At 35.9% G+C, this 17,967-nt stretch overlaps 1 protein-coding gene across 1 annotated transcript in view; it reads right to left on the bottom strand.

The window, feature by feature from the left end:
• ryr2b (ryanodine receptor 2b (cardiac)) overlaps nucleotides 1-16,506 on the bottom strand; it is a 113,395-nt gene extending 96,889 nt beyond the window's left edge. The window contains exons 1-18 of the mRNA XM_038293906.1: nucleotides 16,402-16,506; nucleotides 14,872-14,991; nucleotides 13,873-13,977; nucleotides 12,329-12,403; nucleotides 11,708-11,786; nucleotides 11,460-11,572; nucleotides 10,996-11,119; nucleotides 7,408-7,504; nucleotides 7,251-7,325; nucleotides 6,982-7,138; nucleotides 6,621-6,782; nucleotides 6,419-6,540; nucleotides 5,385-5,568; nucleotides 5,169-5,304; nucleotides 4,932-5,027; nucleotides 4,612-4,730; nucleotides 3,171-3,304; nucleotides 1,084-1,325 (exon numbers count right to left, since the gene is read on the bottom strand). Coding sequence (XP_038149834.1) covers nucleotides 1,084-1,325; nucleotides 3,171-3,304; nucleotides 4,612-4,730; nucleotides 4,932-5,027; nucleotides 5,169-5,304; nucleotides 5,385-5,568; nucleotides 6,419-6,540; nucleotides 6,621-6,782; nucleotides 6,982-7,138; nucleotides 7,251-7,325; nucleotides 7,408-7,504; nucleotides 10,996-11,119; nucleotides 11,460-11,572; nucleotides 11,708-11,786; nucleotides 12,329-12,403; nucleotides 13,873-13,977; nucleotides 14,872-14,991; nucleotides 16,402-16,449 — 2,188 coding nt within the window. The 5' untranslated portion in view covers nucleotides 16,450-16,506. The remainder of the gene's footprint in view (nucleotides 1-1,083; nucleotides 1,326-3,170; nucleotides 3,305-4,611; nucleotides 4,731-4,931; nucleotides 5,028-5,168; nucleotides 5,305-5,384; nucleotides 5,569-6,418; nucleotides 6,541-6,620; nucleotides 6,783-6,981; nucleotides 7,139-7,250; nucleotides 7,326-7,407; nucleotides 7,505-10,995; nucleotides 11,120-11,459; nucleotides 11,573-11,707; nucleotides 11,787-12,328; nucleotides 12,404-13,872; nucleotides 13,978-14,871; nucleotides 14,992-16,401) is intronic.
• Nucleotides 16,507-17,967: the final 1,461 nt, after the last annotated feature.

Below are 17,967 nucleotides of genomic sequence, written 5' to 3' on the forward strand. Positions count from 1 at the left end.
AATAAACTACTGAATGGCTTAGCACCAAAGCATCACCTTTTAACTCTGATGCCTTTCTTTTAACATTTAGTCATACTGGATGTAACTGAAACTGTTGGAAATTTGCTATTTAAACCTCTTAAGTCTTCTAGCTCTTCTACTCTCCATACCCAAAACCAGAAACTGACATTGAGAAGCTGATTTGAGTTCCCATGCTCTTTTAATCTTGACAAACCTCCTATAAAACTGTTAAAGTGTTGCTATTAGTGTTGGCCGATGCCATTTCTTTGGCCCCCAAACCGATTCCTGGCTGTGCAGTATTGGCCGATACCATACCGATACCATCTGTTTGAAATTGATGTGTTTGTGTATATATGAAGAACTGCATACTACTTGGATGTAAAAAAAAAAAATGCCATCATGGCTTTGTCAAGCTGCTGTCTACCTTTGTGAAGCAGGAAAAAAGACTAATACAAAGTGAATCCAATAGAACTTTTTATTGCCTACCTGGAATGGGTGACAATAGTTGAATAAATTTATGGCTCTCAAAATGGAATCTGTGCCCTATTTGTTGGTACTCGCCTATACCGATACCACCATTTTAGTGCTGAATCGGGGCCCTGCCCAATACTGGTATAGGTATCGGTACAACACTAGTTGCAATATATCAATAATAATTTAACCTTATTGATCTCACATTAGAGAAATGAACTCTGTGCATTTAACCCATCTCCTTGGGGAGTAGTGGGCAGCCATTGTGCAGCGCCCGGGGAGCAGTAAAGGTTAAGAGTATTGCTCAGGGACCCAGAGTGCAGACTGTGGAGATCAAACCGGGAACTTGCAACCTTCTCAGAGCACATGTGTACTGCTCCAACCCACTAGGTCAATAAGATTTTATTTTATTTATTGGGAAATCCAAATCCAAACCTAAGTGATTTTTAATTACAAAAATAGCCTAACTTTTATACCAAACCTACATGAGTTACTTTTTTGAAACTGATTACCAACCAAGATTAACCTACAAATGATAACCTATCCCTCTTGGATGCACATGTTACAGAACTGTAAATGAAAACTCTGTCTCAGGTTTGATCTCCTCCTTACCTGACCACAGGTGTAGCCCATCAAAACCAAACGAGTAGAGATCATCTCCTACTCCGTTGCCCCCCCATCCTTCTCCTCCTGTGGGCCTAGGCAGGTAGCCTTTGGTGAAGGCCCAGCCAACACGCAGGTGTGTTGGTTCAGCTGTGAGAAATGGCTCAGCCTGATCTACGACCAACTCGTAGTACCACCTCCGGTGCTGAGCTGACGTGTCTCCCATAGCAAGGAAGATGTTCGGTCTCATGCTGTGTGGAGTCGTGCAAGAAGGAGGACAAAAGATAAGGAGCATTTATTTAAAAACTTTTATTCAGAAATACATAATTCAAGCGCATGTAACAAGTAACAGTAGCACTACCAACATGACATTAAGGTTCATATTGCTGGCTTGGCATTAAAGTAAATGATGTAATGTTTCTTTTTTCTATAAAAAGAAAGTTTCTGTGAGGCTACCATCTGCTTCTATGTGAATATATTTTTTTTGCATATGCTTGTTTTTTACTCCCTGGTTCCTGTTTGTTTCTACCTGTCAGTATAAGTACTGTATAGCTTAAAGTGTTACCTCAGCACCACAAGTTGTCCATATTCCTCCAAGCTGGAGGTAAATTAGCAGTCATTGTTTAAAAGCAGAGCAGCATTTGAATTATATATATTTTTTTCTTGTGAAAAAGATCAAGCTCATGCAGGGGATGAAACAGTTAAATTGACTGAAAACAGGACCTAACATTTAATTATTTTCGTTGCAGGAGTATTTTGAAATATAATTTGTAAAAAATAGCAATGTTGGTATCTTCTATAGATAATTGTAGGCACCAAGACAGAATCATGAGTCAGAGTATATATGTTTAGGCCAGTCACACAGTTTCTGAAATTCTCCAATTATCTGACTTCAATTAAAAACTCAACTTCATCTAGTGTAAAATCATAAGACAATAAAAGCTGTTTAAAAATTCAATGACAAAGACAAACTTTGCGCCATTCAAATTCTAATTGTACAGATATTTGAGCTCTTTTAAGGTTTTTTTTAAATATAAAGATTGCTTTAACACAACTAAAAAGTTGCTTTTTTCATACAAATTCATACTGAATCTCTGTTTGGGATTAGTAAAGTATTATTGAATTGAAATTAATTAAGATATTTCTTCATAAAAATGTTAAAGGATGAAGACAGAACATGACAGAGAAAGATATTTTCAGAAAAAAATTATAATCACATATAAAATAATTGTAAACAAAACTCCCAAGTGACTAATCAAAATACGAAGGAAAGGAGGAAACTCAAACGTCACATAACTCAAAGGAAAAAGGGAAAAAAAGGACACTTTCCCCAACATCAGACTGGTGCAGCAGGTCAAGCATTTAAAAGGAAGAACAGGAAAAACATGAAAGATGATGAAACTGATTTGAAAGTGTCCAAAGAGTAACTGAGATGACTCATACCACCTCAGGGAGCAAATATCTACACCAATGTCCCACTGTAATAGGTTAGGATTAACACTTGAAACACACCTGATCTAGGGCTACTTAATTATAGAAACATAATCAGCATTACAATCGTTAATTATAATAACTCATTGAATTGCAAATGAACTTACATTCCAGTTATGCTTGCAAAGTAGAATGTAGCAAATTTATCTCTTTGTTCTTGTGATGATTTAGTGCAAAAATTAAAATCAAGATTACATTTCATTAAATGCAAACCCCTACTGTAAGAATGACCTGTTCAAGAGAAAATAAGATGAACATAAACCTAAAAAAAAAGGTTCTATAATATGAGGAAACCTTCGGCATGCTAAAAAGCACCAAATATACCATGAAGAAAGTGATTATATAAATTTTTTAAAGGAAAAGAATAAAGACTAATATGATTATTATCGAGATGCATCTTTTTTAACAGAAAAATTGTTATAGCTAAAATCCTCTTTTAGTTTTGTGAGCTTTAAATGAGACAAACTGACAAAACTTCAAAGAAGTCTAAATGCAGGGGAATTTAGGGCAGGTCTGGGGTAACAGGAGAGAACACACAGACAAAGGACGGACTGAAACAACACTTATAAATCAAGTCTTATTTGAAAGAAACCTGTCTGGAGTACCTGGTGACCTGATTAGTGAGTCGTGTTTGAAGTAGCAAATCTCTGTCTGGCAGCAAGTTGTCACAGATGAGGTTCTGATTGGAGCGCACGGCTACGCCATGGCACACACACAGTGAGCACAGCACCTCCAGCACCTGCAACACAACCCAGTCCAAGTGATTCTGGCCAAAGATCAATGGTTAATCTTAAAGTTGCTTTCCAATACTTTAAATACTCTTACAGTATGTTTAAACAAATAACAGCACAGGACCTTTGGGAATTTTGTTTAACAAGCTACAAAAATATTATGTTTGCCTGTTCTACTTTTGTCAATGCTTAGATCTCTATCTATGGTTACTGGCACTGCAGATAAAGAATTGTAAGGTAGACATAGAATAAACTTTTTTTAGCATCATAATGGAATATATGAATCTTAAGATAAAAAAATCCAAAATGTATTTAGTGTAGAAAGAAAGCCTACATTTTAGGGCTACAACTGATAATGCAGTGTTTTGCTAATCGATTAATCTGTCGATAATTTTTTTCTATTGATCAATTAATAATGGGATAGCAAAAGGTTCCTTAAAGAAGATTTTTTACAGAATTAAACCAGGTGAAAATAAAACGCTTCCCCTTGTGGAGTTCTGGATGGAGCATATTGAAAGATTTAAAAGTTTTTTACATGTAAAATGCTAAATATTTATGTATATATTTTTAACAATTTTGGTATAATTACTTCTCAAAGTGGTTGCTCTGTCAGCTGAAGGCGTGTTTCAGAGTCTCTTTACTCTAAAACTTGATTAATCCACTAAAGTAGTTGTGATTATTGAAATACTCCTTTAATCATGATTAATTTAATTAATTTTTCGGCCCTACTACATTTTAGAATAAGTATTTCAATAAGATTATCAAGGCAACCACATTTAGCACATGTGCTTTTGTAACACTGCTTTTTCCCCCAAAAAGACAGCACTCACATGGTTTTTCACAGGGTGAGATCTCATAGAAAGAAGGATGTACGATCTTTCCTCTTGCATATATTCTTCATAGACCATCCATGGTTGTGGCTCCTGCATTATGATCCCCTCAGTTTACCCTTCAGGTTTCTTATCTAGACTTTTGATATTTGGCTTACATCATAACTCTGTTGAATTGTTCATTGATTATCCAATTTTAAGTTTTAAGGCTGTTTAAATTACATTTAAAATCCCCCCTCATGTGACCAAAGTAGACCCTTTCAGTTAGGGTTTTAGTGGAGCTTCTTTTCTGGTATCATTCAAACAATGGTAACACTTGCTGCAGATCTTTAACAATGCGTTTTAATTTAATTATTTTTTTTACAGTGTGACATTTATCTCCCTAATTAAACATGATTACACAATAACTTAACAGCTTCTCTTTTTTCTAAGACAAATAATCTTGATTTTTATTCAAAGCAAACAGAAAACATAAAGTTGTATACCTTGTGGTTCCGTCCATGCTTTTCCAGAAAAGAGATAATAGCCTCAACGTGTCCACTTTTTATGACAGTTATGGCCTCGGGACTCTCTACTAGAACACAGTGCAGAACTTCCAAGACTCCTGGAAATGGAAAAGAGCATTGGTATATCATAGAACTGCTGTTTTATAATCTGTGTTTTTATAATAAAATAATATACAAAGGACAGAAGAAAATGGTAGGAGTTGGAAAATCAGTCCTTTGCAATGGCACAATCTAAATAGGTAATTTTCATTCCTATTAAGAACAATTTGTGAAAATTGAAACATTAGTATCAAACCAACCGGAAGATGCTTCTAGATGGTCTAGTCTGCCTATCAGCCAGTCAACAGAGCTTGCGAAATGAGCACAGTTTCCACGGTTTCCCTGGATCAAAGAAGCTAAAGATAAAATAAAGTCAGACATTCTGAGAGAACTATTGAGAGACATGTGCATACCGGGCAGAAAAAAGGTTATCTGGTTGGCTTAGAAACATTTAAGTCAAACCAGCTGTTTATGAATGAATATTTTGGTACTCTTACCCAGTAACTCATAGAACAGGCTGATTACGGCCTCCCACCGCTCTCCAGCATCACACTGAGTAGCCTCGGCAAAATAAGAGGCACTACTATAATGGTGTAGATGATCAATGCAGTCCAAGACCAGATCTATCACACCCTGAGAAGAACAAAGAGGGCATTTTTTGGTTCCTCTGATAAACAAAACAGCAAACGCAGTTTGATTTCCACCATTCCTACCTCTTCTTTAAACATGTTCTGGCGTTTCTTAAGAGCAGCAATCTTTTTCTGCTTTTCTTCATGGCTTTGTTCCCCACATGGTGTCTGGAAGTACTTGATGAGATCCTGGAGGCTGCATATCACTGTCTTCATTGGCAGGCTGACTGAGGAAAGGTTTCCATCATGATTAAAACCATCGAGGTTCCTAAAGGAAATGCAAGACGTATTTTAAAGGTACATCCATTCATCTGCTAAAAGAAAATTTTATAAAAATTAGACGGAACATTTTAGTTTCTATATTTTAAATAAGGTGTATTAATCATGTTTTACAGTACTGCAGAAAGTGCCCAGATGTTTTGGCTTTATTACATTTGTCATATTGTTTCAGATCATCAAAGAAATCAACCTGTGTACGAAAAATCAATCCCCCATAATAAACGACTTCAACAACCTCTGAGGAAACAATTGCTATTAGGTATTTAGAATAACTGATGATAAGTCTTGTACCACTTTTAGAGGGTTTTAGAGAATAAACAATCATGAAACAACATCTTAATTGAATATCAGCCAATCAGAGGTGGACTTTCTCATGCGCTTTAGATCATTGTCTCCTACATAAGCTCAAGCTCATGTAGCAGACCTTCAGGGCTTTAAAAGGATTCTTTTGTGACCCTTTGAGTTTTTCATGAATTGTTTGATTAGATTTGGTACTGAAATTTACAAGACTAATTTTATTATTTACTAAGGTAAAAGGAATCTAAAATTTACAATTCTTTTTACTCATGACTTTAACTTTGTTGTCCACAGTTGAAAAATGTGATAGGAGATGGGATAAAGCTCATGGAAGGAAATGTGGTCATCCAAGCATGCCTGTACCTTCATACCAGAAAATCATACCTACTTAATTTAATCCAATAAGCATACTCCTTTCTAAACCTGCAGTCAATTAATAAAAAATAACTTAATCCACTGAACAGCTTCAAACCTCAATGAAGAATGACTTTCTGTGCTCTATATTCTCATAAAGCCGAATGACTTGACCAAGCACCAATCACCTGATGAAGTGAGTAAACAAAAAGATAGCATTCCGGATGAGTCTGGCAGTGTGAGATTCTTCTCTCTGAGATCGAGACAGAGTCAGCCCATCATCCATGTGACCCTCGCTGTGCAAAATAGCCTGAAAACAAATCATTTGTAGTTAGAATCCATTCAAAAGTGCAGTAAAAGAAAAGGAAACCAAGGAGTCTAATGTTTTACCTTGCGCAGATTCCCACCCAAGCGGCACTTGGCATCTGCAGCTTGATAGGTTAACCACAGTCCTGAGTCCAGATGCTGAACATAACACATGGAGTCTCCATACTTGATTTCTGGGATTCCCATACCATCAGTATCTGTCTTTTTGCCAGCATCAAGTTTTTCCTGCCCACAATTACAATTCTGATCAATTAGTCATAAACTATAAACTGTATTGTATCAGTATTTTAAAGTCATCTACTGGAATGTGCTACTTTTAATAATTTATATATGTTTGTCGTACACTTTCAAGTGGAAAATAATTGATGCCTAACAGTGAAACTGTCTTAGAAACATCCAATGTACTTCTAATTATCATGCTGACCTTTGATGATCTGAAGCAGAAAGAGGTTGTGTTGATATCAGCTTTGTCCCGATCGACTAGGTGCAAGCCTTTTTCCTCTGTAAGACCCAGGTACCTTCCAGTTGTTACATGGCACAATCTAAAAGGCTCGCCCCAGCAGGTATGCCTCCCACTCCACCTACACAACGTTGATAACAAACTCATACAACTTCCTCATAGCATTTTCACAAGCAAAGCTAAATATGTTTCTTTTAAAGGTTAAAGGATCCTCAAATCTTGTGTTCACTTACGCAACTCGTAGAATTTCCAGCCTCCAGAGGGACCGTGCATGACCAGACACCGATCCAATCTCATAATGCATTACTCTAGAAAAACAGAGGCATGGTCAGAGAGTCATACAATGTTTGTTTTTTTTATCTTGATTTTTTAAAGGCAATTTCAAAGGACCTTTGCAGCTCATCCTCATGCTCTGAAGAAGGAATAGTGAGACAGGCATCACTGTGGCTGTGAAGCAGACGCAATGTTTCACCCCCCTTTAAATAACCTGGAAAAAAAACACACTTTACATCATCAATTTATAGAGAATGGCTGTCTTAACAAAGTAAATCTAAACACAACTGAAGCTTTAAGTATTAACTGACGGAACCACCAATGGCATAAGCAGAGGTAAGCAGAGTATGCAGGTGTTTAGGGGCCCCCAACCTCTTAGGGGCCCCATCACTGACACCTGGTTGGCCCCCTACACAATTGTGGACTAGGACGTCTCTTTGCGGAAGTAATGGTGCAAAAAATTCCTGTAAAAACCCACCTGATACTAGGTTGACTGAACAGACCTTATTTATACCCCAACACATGCCAGATTTCAACATGATGGTGAGCCATTTAAACACGACACCAGTAGCAAAGCGGACAGTGGTACTTTTAATTACTATGTTAATAGCTGTGTATAGTTCATTAGACAGTTGGTAAAAAATACACTCGTATAATATGTTTCAAACTGCAAAACGATCTTAAAGGAAAGATGTATTTCGGTATTTCATTTTTTACAATACGACTTGGAATTATGGGTAATCCAGTGCGTAGATTAAAGTCATAACCGTTACGTACAATGTGTTAGCGACAATGGATACCAAGATGAGGTACTTTAGCGGATTTCAGGAAAGAACAAGTAAGAAGAGCTGCTGGAAGAACAGAAAAAACTTCCCAAAAATAAACACGTTCTGTCAAAGAACCGAAGAGGGAGAGGTGGACGTTGCTGCTGCTACAGTGAGTAAAGATTGCGACCAGGAAATGAATGGGGAGGGTGGGTGAGGAGGGGGGCTGTTAAACTCAAGGTAGCCCAATAAGAAAACTTTTACAGCAGAATATAATATATATCCATGTCTAGTGAAGGTGAAGAATGATACAATGATGAAGTGTGTATGTATGGGGCACATTTAAGGTCTTTGTCTACGGAAGCAGTGGCGACTTCATATGGGGCCCACCCAGATAATATTGCTTAGGGGCCTATTGCTGTGTCATTACGCCATTGTGAAACACAGTCATTCAACCAGAACATTAGCTTTTATAAACAAATCTATAGCATGTATGTCATGTTGGTGTTTTGAGATTTAAAAAACACAAAGGCTTAAAAAAGTATGATTTTACCTCATTGTATTTTACAGTATGATACAAAAAACTATCATATACACTCACCGGCCACTTTATTAGGTACCCCATGCAAGTAACGGGTTGGACCCCCTTTTGCCTTTAGAACTGCCTCAATTCGTCGTGGCATAGATTCAACAATGTGCTGGAAGCATTCTTCAGGGAGTTTGGTCCATATTGACATGATGGCATCACACAGTTGCCGCAGATTTGTCGGCTGCACATCCATGATGCGAATCTCCCGTTCCACCACATCCCAAAAATGCTCTATTGGATTGAGATCTGGTGACTGTGGAGGCCATTTGAGTACAGTGAACTCATTGTCATGTTCAAGAAACCAGTCTGAGATGATTCCAGCTTTATGACATGGCGCATTATCCTGCTGAAAGTAGCCATCAGAAGTTGGGTACTGTGCGTTCAGAGATGCTCTTCTGCCCACCTTGGTTGTAACGGGTGGTTATTTGAGTCACTGTTGCCCTTCTATCAGCTTGAACCAGTCTGGCCATTCTCCTCTGACCTCTGGCATCAACAAGGTATTTCCGCCCACAGAACTGCCGCTCACTGGATGTTTTTTCTTTTTCGGACCATTCTCTGTAAACCCTAGAGATGGTTGTGCGTGAAAATCCCAGTATATCAGCAGTTTCTGAAATACTCAGACTAGCTCTTCTGGCACCAACAATCATGCCACGTTCAAAGTCACTCAAATCACCTTTCTTTCCCATACTGATGCTCGGTTTGAACTGCAGGAGATTGTCTTGACCATGTCTACATGCCTAAATGAACTGAGTTGCCGCCATGTGATTGGCTGCTTAGAAATTAAGTGTTAACGAGCAATTGGACAGGTGTACCTAATAAAGTGGCTGGTGAGTGTATATACATATATATATATATATATATATATTTTTTTTTTTTTTTTTTTTTATGTTTGTGTGCCTTAACAGGTGTCCATTAAAAGAAGAGAATCTGGAATAATTATATAAATTATGCTATTTCTGTATCAGAAAATAAATCTCCAGATTTAACCCTATTTAATGATTAACTGTCTATTTAATTTGACAATTGCCTAAACAATAAAATAACCCCTAGCAACATCATATTTTTTGGTATTATCGGTTAATTTGGTTAATACAGTAACCTACTCTTTTACGTTTAGTAGCTTAAGCTTATTTTAATGTATACAAGCCTCCCCGCAGAAGCTTAAGCTACTAAGCCTTATTTACCTACCGTCTACCTAAAACAGCTTGGAGAAGTTTTTCACCGCAGCAAAATCTTTCACCTTCTTCCTCTTTGGGTTCCCGTATTGAGCCCCTAACTTCCTTTACAGCGCCACTGCTCCAAACAGGAGTTATAGTTATGCCTATGCACCGCAAACAGCGCATACTGCTTTTTTGCTCCACAGAATTTTATAAAACGTTAAAACAGGAAATTTACGGGAAAATTAAAACGAGAGGATGGCGGTAAAGGTGGTGAAATATTGTAGTTTCACAGCTAAAACAAGAGACTTGACTGCTATGCACACCTAAACCTAAACCTAATTGCTACTAAAAGAGGATAACTTCTCATGGAGACCAGTCCTTGGTCCCCACAAGTAAAGCAAAGCCTACCTATAAGTCCCCCAAAATTAGTATATTTCCAGAGAACTGTCCTCACCAGCTAAAAAATACAGGGACAACCATATACACTCTCAGAAACAAAAAACAAGACAACCAACACACAAAAAACCCTACCAACGCTAAACCAGCCACATTTATAGAGCTTTTCACCACAGGCTGGACTTTATGTAAAATTTAAATGCTATATTTCTAAATAATCTTTTGTTCATGTCTTCTACAAATGTTTCTCTTTTTTTCTAAGAACTGAGAGTTTAATATCTAAAATGTGTGTTTATTTTTACTGAGGGTGCTTGATATTTTTTATAGAGTTTTATTATTTTCGGTCTGTTGTTGTTTTTTGTTGGTTTTGTTGTTTTTTGTTTGAATATGCATTCTGAGTCGGATGTCTCACCAAATCTTATCATGTTCCCACAATGACAAGAGAGATTCTCAGTTCTGGAAAGAAACTAAGAATTAGATTACGTGTTGCTTTTCTTTAAAAGAACTGACAATGTGACTGTTCCTGCAGATTTCCATTAGAACAAAAATATTTTTTAGAGTTTATTTATTCTCTTTATTAAGACAATATACTCATTTTAGATAATCTATGTATGTTTTTATTTTTTTCCTTTTTATTGTATTTCTTTCCTTTTCATATAAAGTGTTACATTGTAGCGTTTTGCCTTGCTTTCATTCAAAGCCTCTTTAAACACATTTTACAGCTGAGCTTTATAATGCAAAAAAAAAAAAAAATGTTTATCAACATGCTTAGAGAACAAAAAGAAAGGAAACTTGCCTTGAGCAATGGCACCTCCAGAACAGATGGGAGCAACACTCCACAGAGTCTGCTGGAAGGAGGCGCTGACGATTAAACTGCCACTTAGGCTTTGGTTGTCTGACACAGTTCCAAAGGACAGATGCTGGGGGGGAAAAAAGAGAATATGAAAAATGCGCTCATCAGATGTAAACACAACTTTCTCTGATTTTTATGCTGCAATAACTGTTATCATAAGCAATTATGCAAAACACCTCATCAGGAAGACACTAAGGCAGCTTCTGCTTCAACTCAATGTACATTTAACAGATTTTAGTTTCTCAATAATACGAGTAAGACTAAGAACACAATTTAGACTGCACAAACAAAACATCATAGACACAAAAATCTTATGTTTAATTGTATTATTTCTGTTACTGGGTGACACTTCAATAACCGATACAAAAAAATCAGTATAAAAAAAATAAACCCCTTCCTTTACTCACCAGATATCTCTCAGAGGACACACTAACCAGTATAAGGTCATCTCCAACACGCACCTTCTCGCCCTCTGACCTCTGCCTGGAAGCTGGATGGACAGTCCACCAACATGCCTCACCTGAGCCATGAGCAGAATTTAGATGAGAAGAAACTTCAAAATAAAAAACACTTCACTCACAGCTAAGGGCCACAAAAAGGACTATGATAAATAAAACAGATCAGGTTGAATACAGTAGATAAATAAATTATTTACCAGCTTTATTCTCTTGCAGACCAACATCAAATGCCAGTTTGTCAGGTGAAGTCTGGGATGAAGACAGGCAGCAAAGATACTGGAAGGGAAATATAAAAAATGCATATCAAAATTTATATATCAATATTTCAAAGATGTATGAAACAAAAACAAAATTGTTATGAGGCATTTCAGAAAACATTGCATTTTGCACCATATTTATTGTATTTTACAACATATTTATTTTTGCACTGCACTGAAAGTTTTTCATATTAATGCCCATTTGCACCATTATTTAAACTGGTTTCTTTTTTCTCGTTACTTTTTTTACATTCTGATTACTGCTGCACTTTATATTAATAATGCTTATTTATTACAACTGTAATAATAATACACTGTTTTAATCTGTATACAACGAAATTTCGTTTTGTATACACTATGACAATGACAATAAAGTTTGTAAAAGTCTAAGTTTGTCTAGTGTAAAACATTAGAAAGTACAAATCATTTTCCCAATCCTAACTGAGGTAATGTACAAAAAATGTATTATAAAGTCAAACTATATATCAACATGGATGTTTTTTCAAAAATGTGTAAATATTTGGTTTCAACTGTGTGTTGGCAGGATCAGTTAAAACTCACCATGCCACTGAAGGAGTGTAAAAACATCACTGCCTGGCCATACAGCAGGGTCCGATGGGCAACTCCAGCTCCAGCCTGTTAATCAACATTATTCAACTTAAAATACTTTTTTTTTTTTTAACTTACATTTCCAGGTGAAAAATAAGAGGTGGCATTATTTCTTAAAAAAAAAAAAAAAAAAAAACACACACACAAACAACATGGACCAAATCACTATAAAGTCAGTGACTGATTTGAATTTCAAAGCCTCAAATTTTGCTGACCATGTGTTAAAACGAATATTAAAGACACTGTTATAAACAAAAATCTAGGTACCCTAAGTAAAAATCCTTAAAATGCAGTTTACAGTGCTTTCCCATTAGCACAATGCTGCACTTACATGTATTGGGGGAAAAATGTCTTTATTTAGACTACAGATTACATTTTTTGTTTAAAATTATTAGGGCTGAAACAACGTATATATATATATATATATATATATATATATATATATATATATATATATATATATATATATATATATATATATATATATATACATATACATGCATATTTATGAACATTTTGCATTCAAGTAAAATAAACAAACAAAAATTGTCTGTCAATATGCTCTATCCAGAACTCCTCAAGAGGAAAAGTTTGAGTTTTACCTGGTTTAATTTCGTAAAAAAAATCTTTGGTTATACGATTATTAATTTATCAATCAAAAAAATAGTCGACAGATTAATCGAATTGCAAAATAAATGTTACTTGCAGCCCTTAGAAATATACATAGAACCTCAGAAATCCGAGGTTCAAATTCAATTAAATGATGAATTGAAGCTTGTTCTATTTAAATCCAAAGTATCCAAGATCTTTGAATAAGAAATCTATGACTTTCTGTTTCCTCTGAGAGACAAGGTCAACTTATATACAAGATTGCATGCAAATGATGGAGGCCACATCTTTATCTGCATCGGTAAAGACAAATAAAAAAGTTTTAAACCAATTCCACTGTGATGAAGTGATGGCAAAACTACGACAAAGTGATGTATTGTTGGCAAAAGATGGCTATAAACAAATGTAACACTGTGGGTTCCAAGAGTTTGCCAAAGATGATGTTAAAGCAATTATTTATAAACCTGAGACTTTACATGTTTTTTTTATAAACCTGACAGTGTTATATACATATTTTCAGTTTTGTGTTGACATCTCGATCAAGGGTGCCTATAATTAGAAAGCTTTAATAACACAACTTATATAACCTCAGATCTGATTTTTAGATGTTACAACGCTACATAAAGTCCATCATTTGTTTTTCACTAAACCCTCAAACCAAAAAATTAGGCATGTGGAAAAAACATGTTAAGCTAAAATTTTATGAGAAAATGTATAATCTAAAAACTTTAGGTTTAAGGATGAATGTCTGATTGTAAGACATGTAAGGGGAAATTGATTAATTTAAACACGGACTGTATAAGATAAAGTGAGTTATCCCTCAGATGAGCCAAGAGATCCATTCATTAAGGTGCACTGAGAGGGAATAGAAGGGAACAGATCCTCACCTCTGCTGCCAGTTGTCCACCATGGGCCAACATCTCCTGCAGGGCTCGGACTGAGAGACACTGAGCCAGAACGAAGCCACACACAGACAAGTCTGGAGGAACATTCTGGCAAAAAATAAAAGAACACAGAATTCAGTTACTAATCCACTTTCATGTCTAATTTTTTTTTTCTTTTTATGTTTGCTTTTGTTAAGAATAACTAGTAAAATACAAAATTATGTGTTTTGTGCACACTAAAAACAGATAAATCTATAATTATTTATAGATAGATAGATAGATAGATAGATAGATAGATAGATAGATAGATAGATAGATAGATAGATAGATAGATAGATAGATAGATAGATAGATAGATAGATAAAAATAAAATATATATTACATCTTGTTACAAATGATTATGCCTTGCAAATGTGTTCCTTCTCCTTTTATTAGGATGCCATGGTGCACCCAGAAACTTTATTTTCATTGCATCTTAATTAGATTTTATGTGACAGAACAAAACCAAGTGTTTTGTAATTGTGAAGAAAAAAATCCTACATTGTTTCTAGAAATCCCATAAATAAGAATATATAAATAGTAACGCGCATGAGTAAATAATTTTTTTTTAAAAGTGTTTTACTGCAGTTTCAACTTTTAGATGTTTCCCTTAACCAGCTCTCAACACCCACAAAACTGTGATTTCTACAGATATACATATATTTCTAAATAGCAGAGAGAAGCAAATAATAAGTCAGATCCTTAATTGGATTTAATTATAGACTCTATTAAAAGGATAATATGCTTTGATCAAAATCATTTGATTATATGTCTTTTTTAAATATCACTTCCACATTGTAAGTCATTTTTTAATCATTTTACCTTCAGCATTACTTCAGTTTTTCATTGTGGATTATTTTTATCCAATTTGTTGAATTATTTCAGTCACGTCCCCTGATGTCATAATGGTTGAAAAATGGCATCACAGAGGAGCAACAAAATCACCTCAGAGGAGCTTTATACCTTGCAGTTTGAAGTGGGCTCAAGCCGGCAAAGCCTACTGCCAAATCCTTCAGCAGCAAGACAGAGTTTCAAATTTCCATCATGGGAGGTAAATGTGCTCTGCAAAACCACCTCATCTCCCTGAGAAAAGAAAAGAAAGAAAATAGAATCGAAATATACACAACGGTAACAGCACCAAGCACTCTTACTTAAATTTTCAATTTCGACAAAAAATAAAAGTCTGCAAAGACATTTTTTTTTTTGTGATGACTTTAATTGTATGATAAAGGAAAAGAAAACTATAATAATAATGGTTAAAAACTCAAAGAGCATTTACAGTAGATCTCAACCACTATCCTTTATTATCTTATCTCAATTTAAATGCCACATGCACCATGTCAACCGATTAGACAATACAGTCTATTTAAAGAAGTGCAAGAAAAGGACTCCAGATGGCCAGGAATACCAACACCTCTGTACTTATAATTTAGGCAACCATATCAGGAACGTGCTGCTCTATCTGACCCCTGATTCAACTGTCTTTCCACTCTTCATATCAGCAGAAGCATGTGATCAGTGGAACACACAACCCAAGCCGAAGCAGCCAGGGCCATTCTTAAAGCTTTAAAACTTTAGCTCAGCGGTACATCCAGGAGGTAATCATTTAATATGATGTAGGTCTTGATGAAAAGGTTAAATGTCAGGGAATATCATAATATTGTAATGAAATCAACCTAAGTTTGATAGAACTATATTTGAAAAGAATTTTGTGAAACAGAAAAAAAAAAAATTATTTAAGTACTTATCTTTGTAAAGCAATTTTATGTGTCCTATCAGTTGTATTCAAGGGTCAGCAGAGCAAGTTATTAAGACTTACAGACTTAGCCAAGTTCCTACACCAGATTCCCTTTGTGACACAAGCAGGTTCCCTCCTTTACAGTCGAAGATTTAAACTACCTCCCCTTATCGACTGCTAGTTTAGTCAAGCAATTATTTTTTATAGACTGTTGTGTTTTCGATTTCCGTAACTAGCTAATTAATGTAAAAGATTTTATGAATGATTTTAAGAGTTACTTAAGTTTATCTGCATGTTCTTTCGTCTCACGTCCACCATGACATGCTGTTATCAGAAGGCAAAGATTACAAAGTGTAAGTGGACAACCATCATGCAGACCACAATGATAACATCTTGTAATGAGAATGAGAAACAGGAGAAAAAGCTTTTTGTTTCGTTTCATTTTATCCCCTTTAATTTAAAATAAAGTTGGAGGAATCGTCTGGATGTGTAAGGAAGGAGGTATTTATAATATTTAAAAACCTTTTGGATATATAATTCGTGCAACTAAAGAAAACATTGCCTTCATGTAAAAATGAAAAAGATTTTCAACTGATAGCCTAACTTAAAAGCTATATTTTACAATTCAATAAACTCTGTATGTTACTGTGAGGATTGTTAGGAAACACATACAATATTAATTCCCTAAGTCTTTAGTATTAAGTTTATTCAGTAGCAGTTAGCATCAACTAAGTCAAATAGGGTTTGTGACTTACCGTTCGCAAAAACTGAACCTCATCGTCTCCCTCTCCACTGGTGGTCATTATTTAACTAAAACAGGTGACATCTGACAGGACTCAGCGGGAGCATCCACACTGAGGGGACCCAGAAAGTTTGGAGCAGAGACACAAAGTAGCAAGGCCTTTAATCTGTGGGCGGTGTCATTCTTAACAACTTATCTCATGAGGCCTTTTTCAGCCAGAGCTGTTGCTTCAACACAAATGAGGACAGACAACTTGATTTTTGATTGAATTCTAACGGAACGTTTGTACTAGATTATTTGGCTCTGTTTAAGATGTACTTACAAAATGCCATGAACGATAACTTTCCCTTATTTAAATCAGTTTCAAGGTTAGGAACATGTGTGCAACAAAATGGAGCAAACAAAAGAAATATTTTTAAGATGTAGAGGGCAAGTAACAGTCAGATGCAACATCAGGAAGGTAAATGGGCTAAAAGAGCTTTTCAGTATTTATTCACACCTTCCCAGTGTTTTTGGAATTACAATTCATATAACAGTTTTATGACAATCCCATTCTGTCACCATGAACTTGATTAAATTGTTCTAACAAAGTAAGCAAAATATAAATAGAAATACACACAAAAAAAAGTGCTTTCTTTTGGAGATATTCAAAAGTAGTGAAAGACTTAATCACTGCTCAGACTCTAACTCAACAGCCATATATTCACATTTTCTCCATCCTGCACTCAGAATGTCTTTGTCACATCATCTCTTTTAAATATCTGAATATTTGTTTTGTTTTTTATATTTGTGTTTAATTATGGTCACTGGAGAGCATAGAGTGATTAATTACACAGTCAGGTTTGCAAACTGAATAAATAGGTCAACTCTTAATTTACTGCCATAACTTCAGAAGCTCACACTGTTTTCCAAAAAAACAAAGACAATTAGAAGAGTTTTATTGATACAATTATTTAAGTCTTTGGTGCTCAGACCTCGGCAGGAAACATTGCCACAGAATTTGCTTTAATATGCATAAACAGGAGTAAATAATAGGGATGTTTCCCTTGGGTCTGAAACTGGTGGTGGAGTCAAGAGGATGAAGTTGGTCAGTCCATGACTGCTGGCTGGCGAACGGTGTGTTTGAGCTATATGAAGAGATCTGGTGGGCTGCGTGAGCGGAAATTAGTGCATCACTCTAGGACCTGGAAGATGGAAGTCCAGCTTGGATAACACGGGTTGCCTAAACCTGTCCATAACGAGCAAGCATGAAGCGACAGTGGAGAGGAAAAACTCCTCCGGCAGAACCAGGCTCAACATGGCGGTCTTCTGCGAGACTTGTTGAGATGAGACAGCAAGAGTCTGGGAGGAATGACACACTGATGAACCTTTAGCTACGATGGTGGAGGAAGGGATAGAGGTGGGTTGAATTGGGTTCATCTGAGTACAAGTCCGACAGCGCGATCACTTCCTGCGCTTGGGGCAGCCAACTGAGATGTGGATTAGAGTCCTTTTAAGATGTACTATGGATGCTGATTAGCCAGTGACGGAGACGAATAGTAATCCTTTCCTCAGTTGAACTTCCACCTAGGCTCCATTT

The sequence above is a fragment of the Cyprinodon tularosa genome, unplaced genomic scaffold, assembly GCF_016077235.1.
Source record: "Cyprinodon tularosa strain WSP-4 unplaced genomic scaffold, ASM1607723v1 ctg331, whole genome shotgun sequence".
Classification (NCBI taxonomy): Eukaryota; Metazoa; Chordata; class Actinopteri; order Cyprinodontiformes; family Cyprinodontidae; genus Cyprinodon; species Cyprinodon tularosa.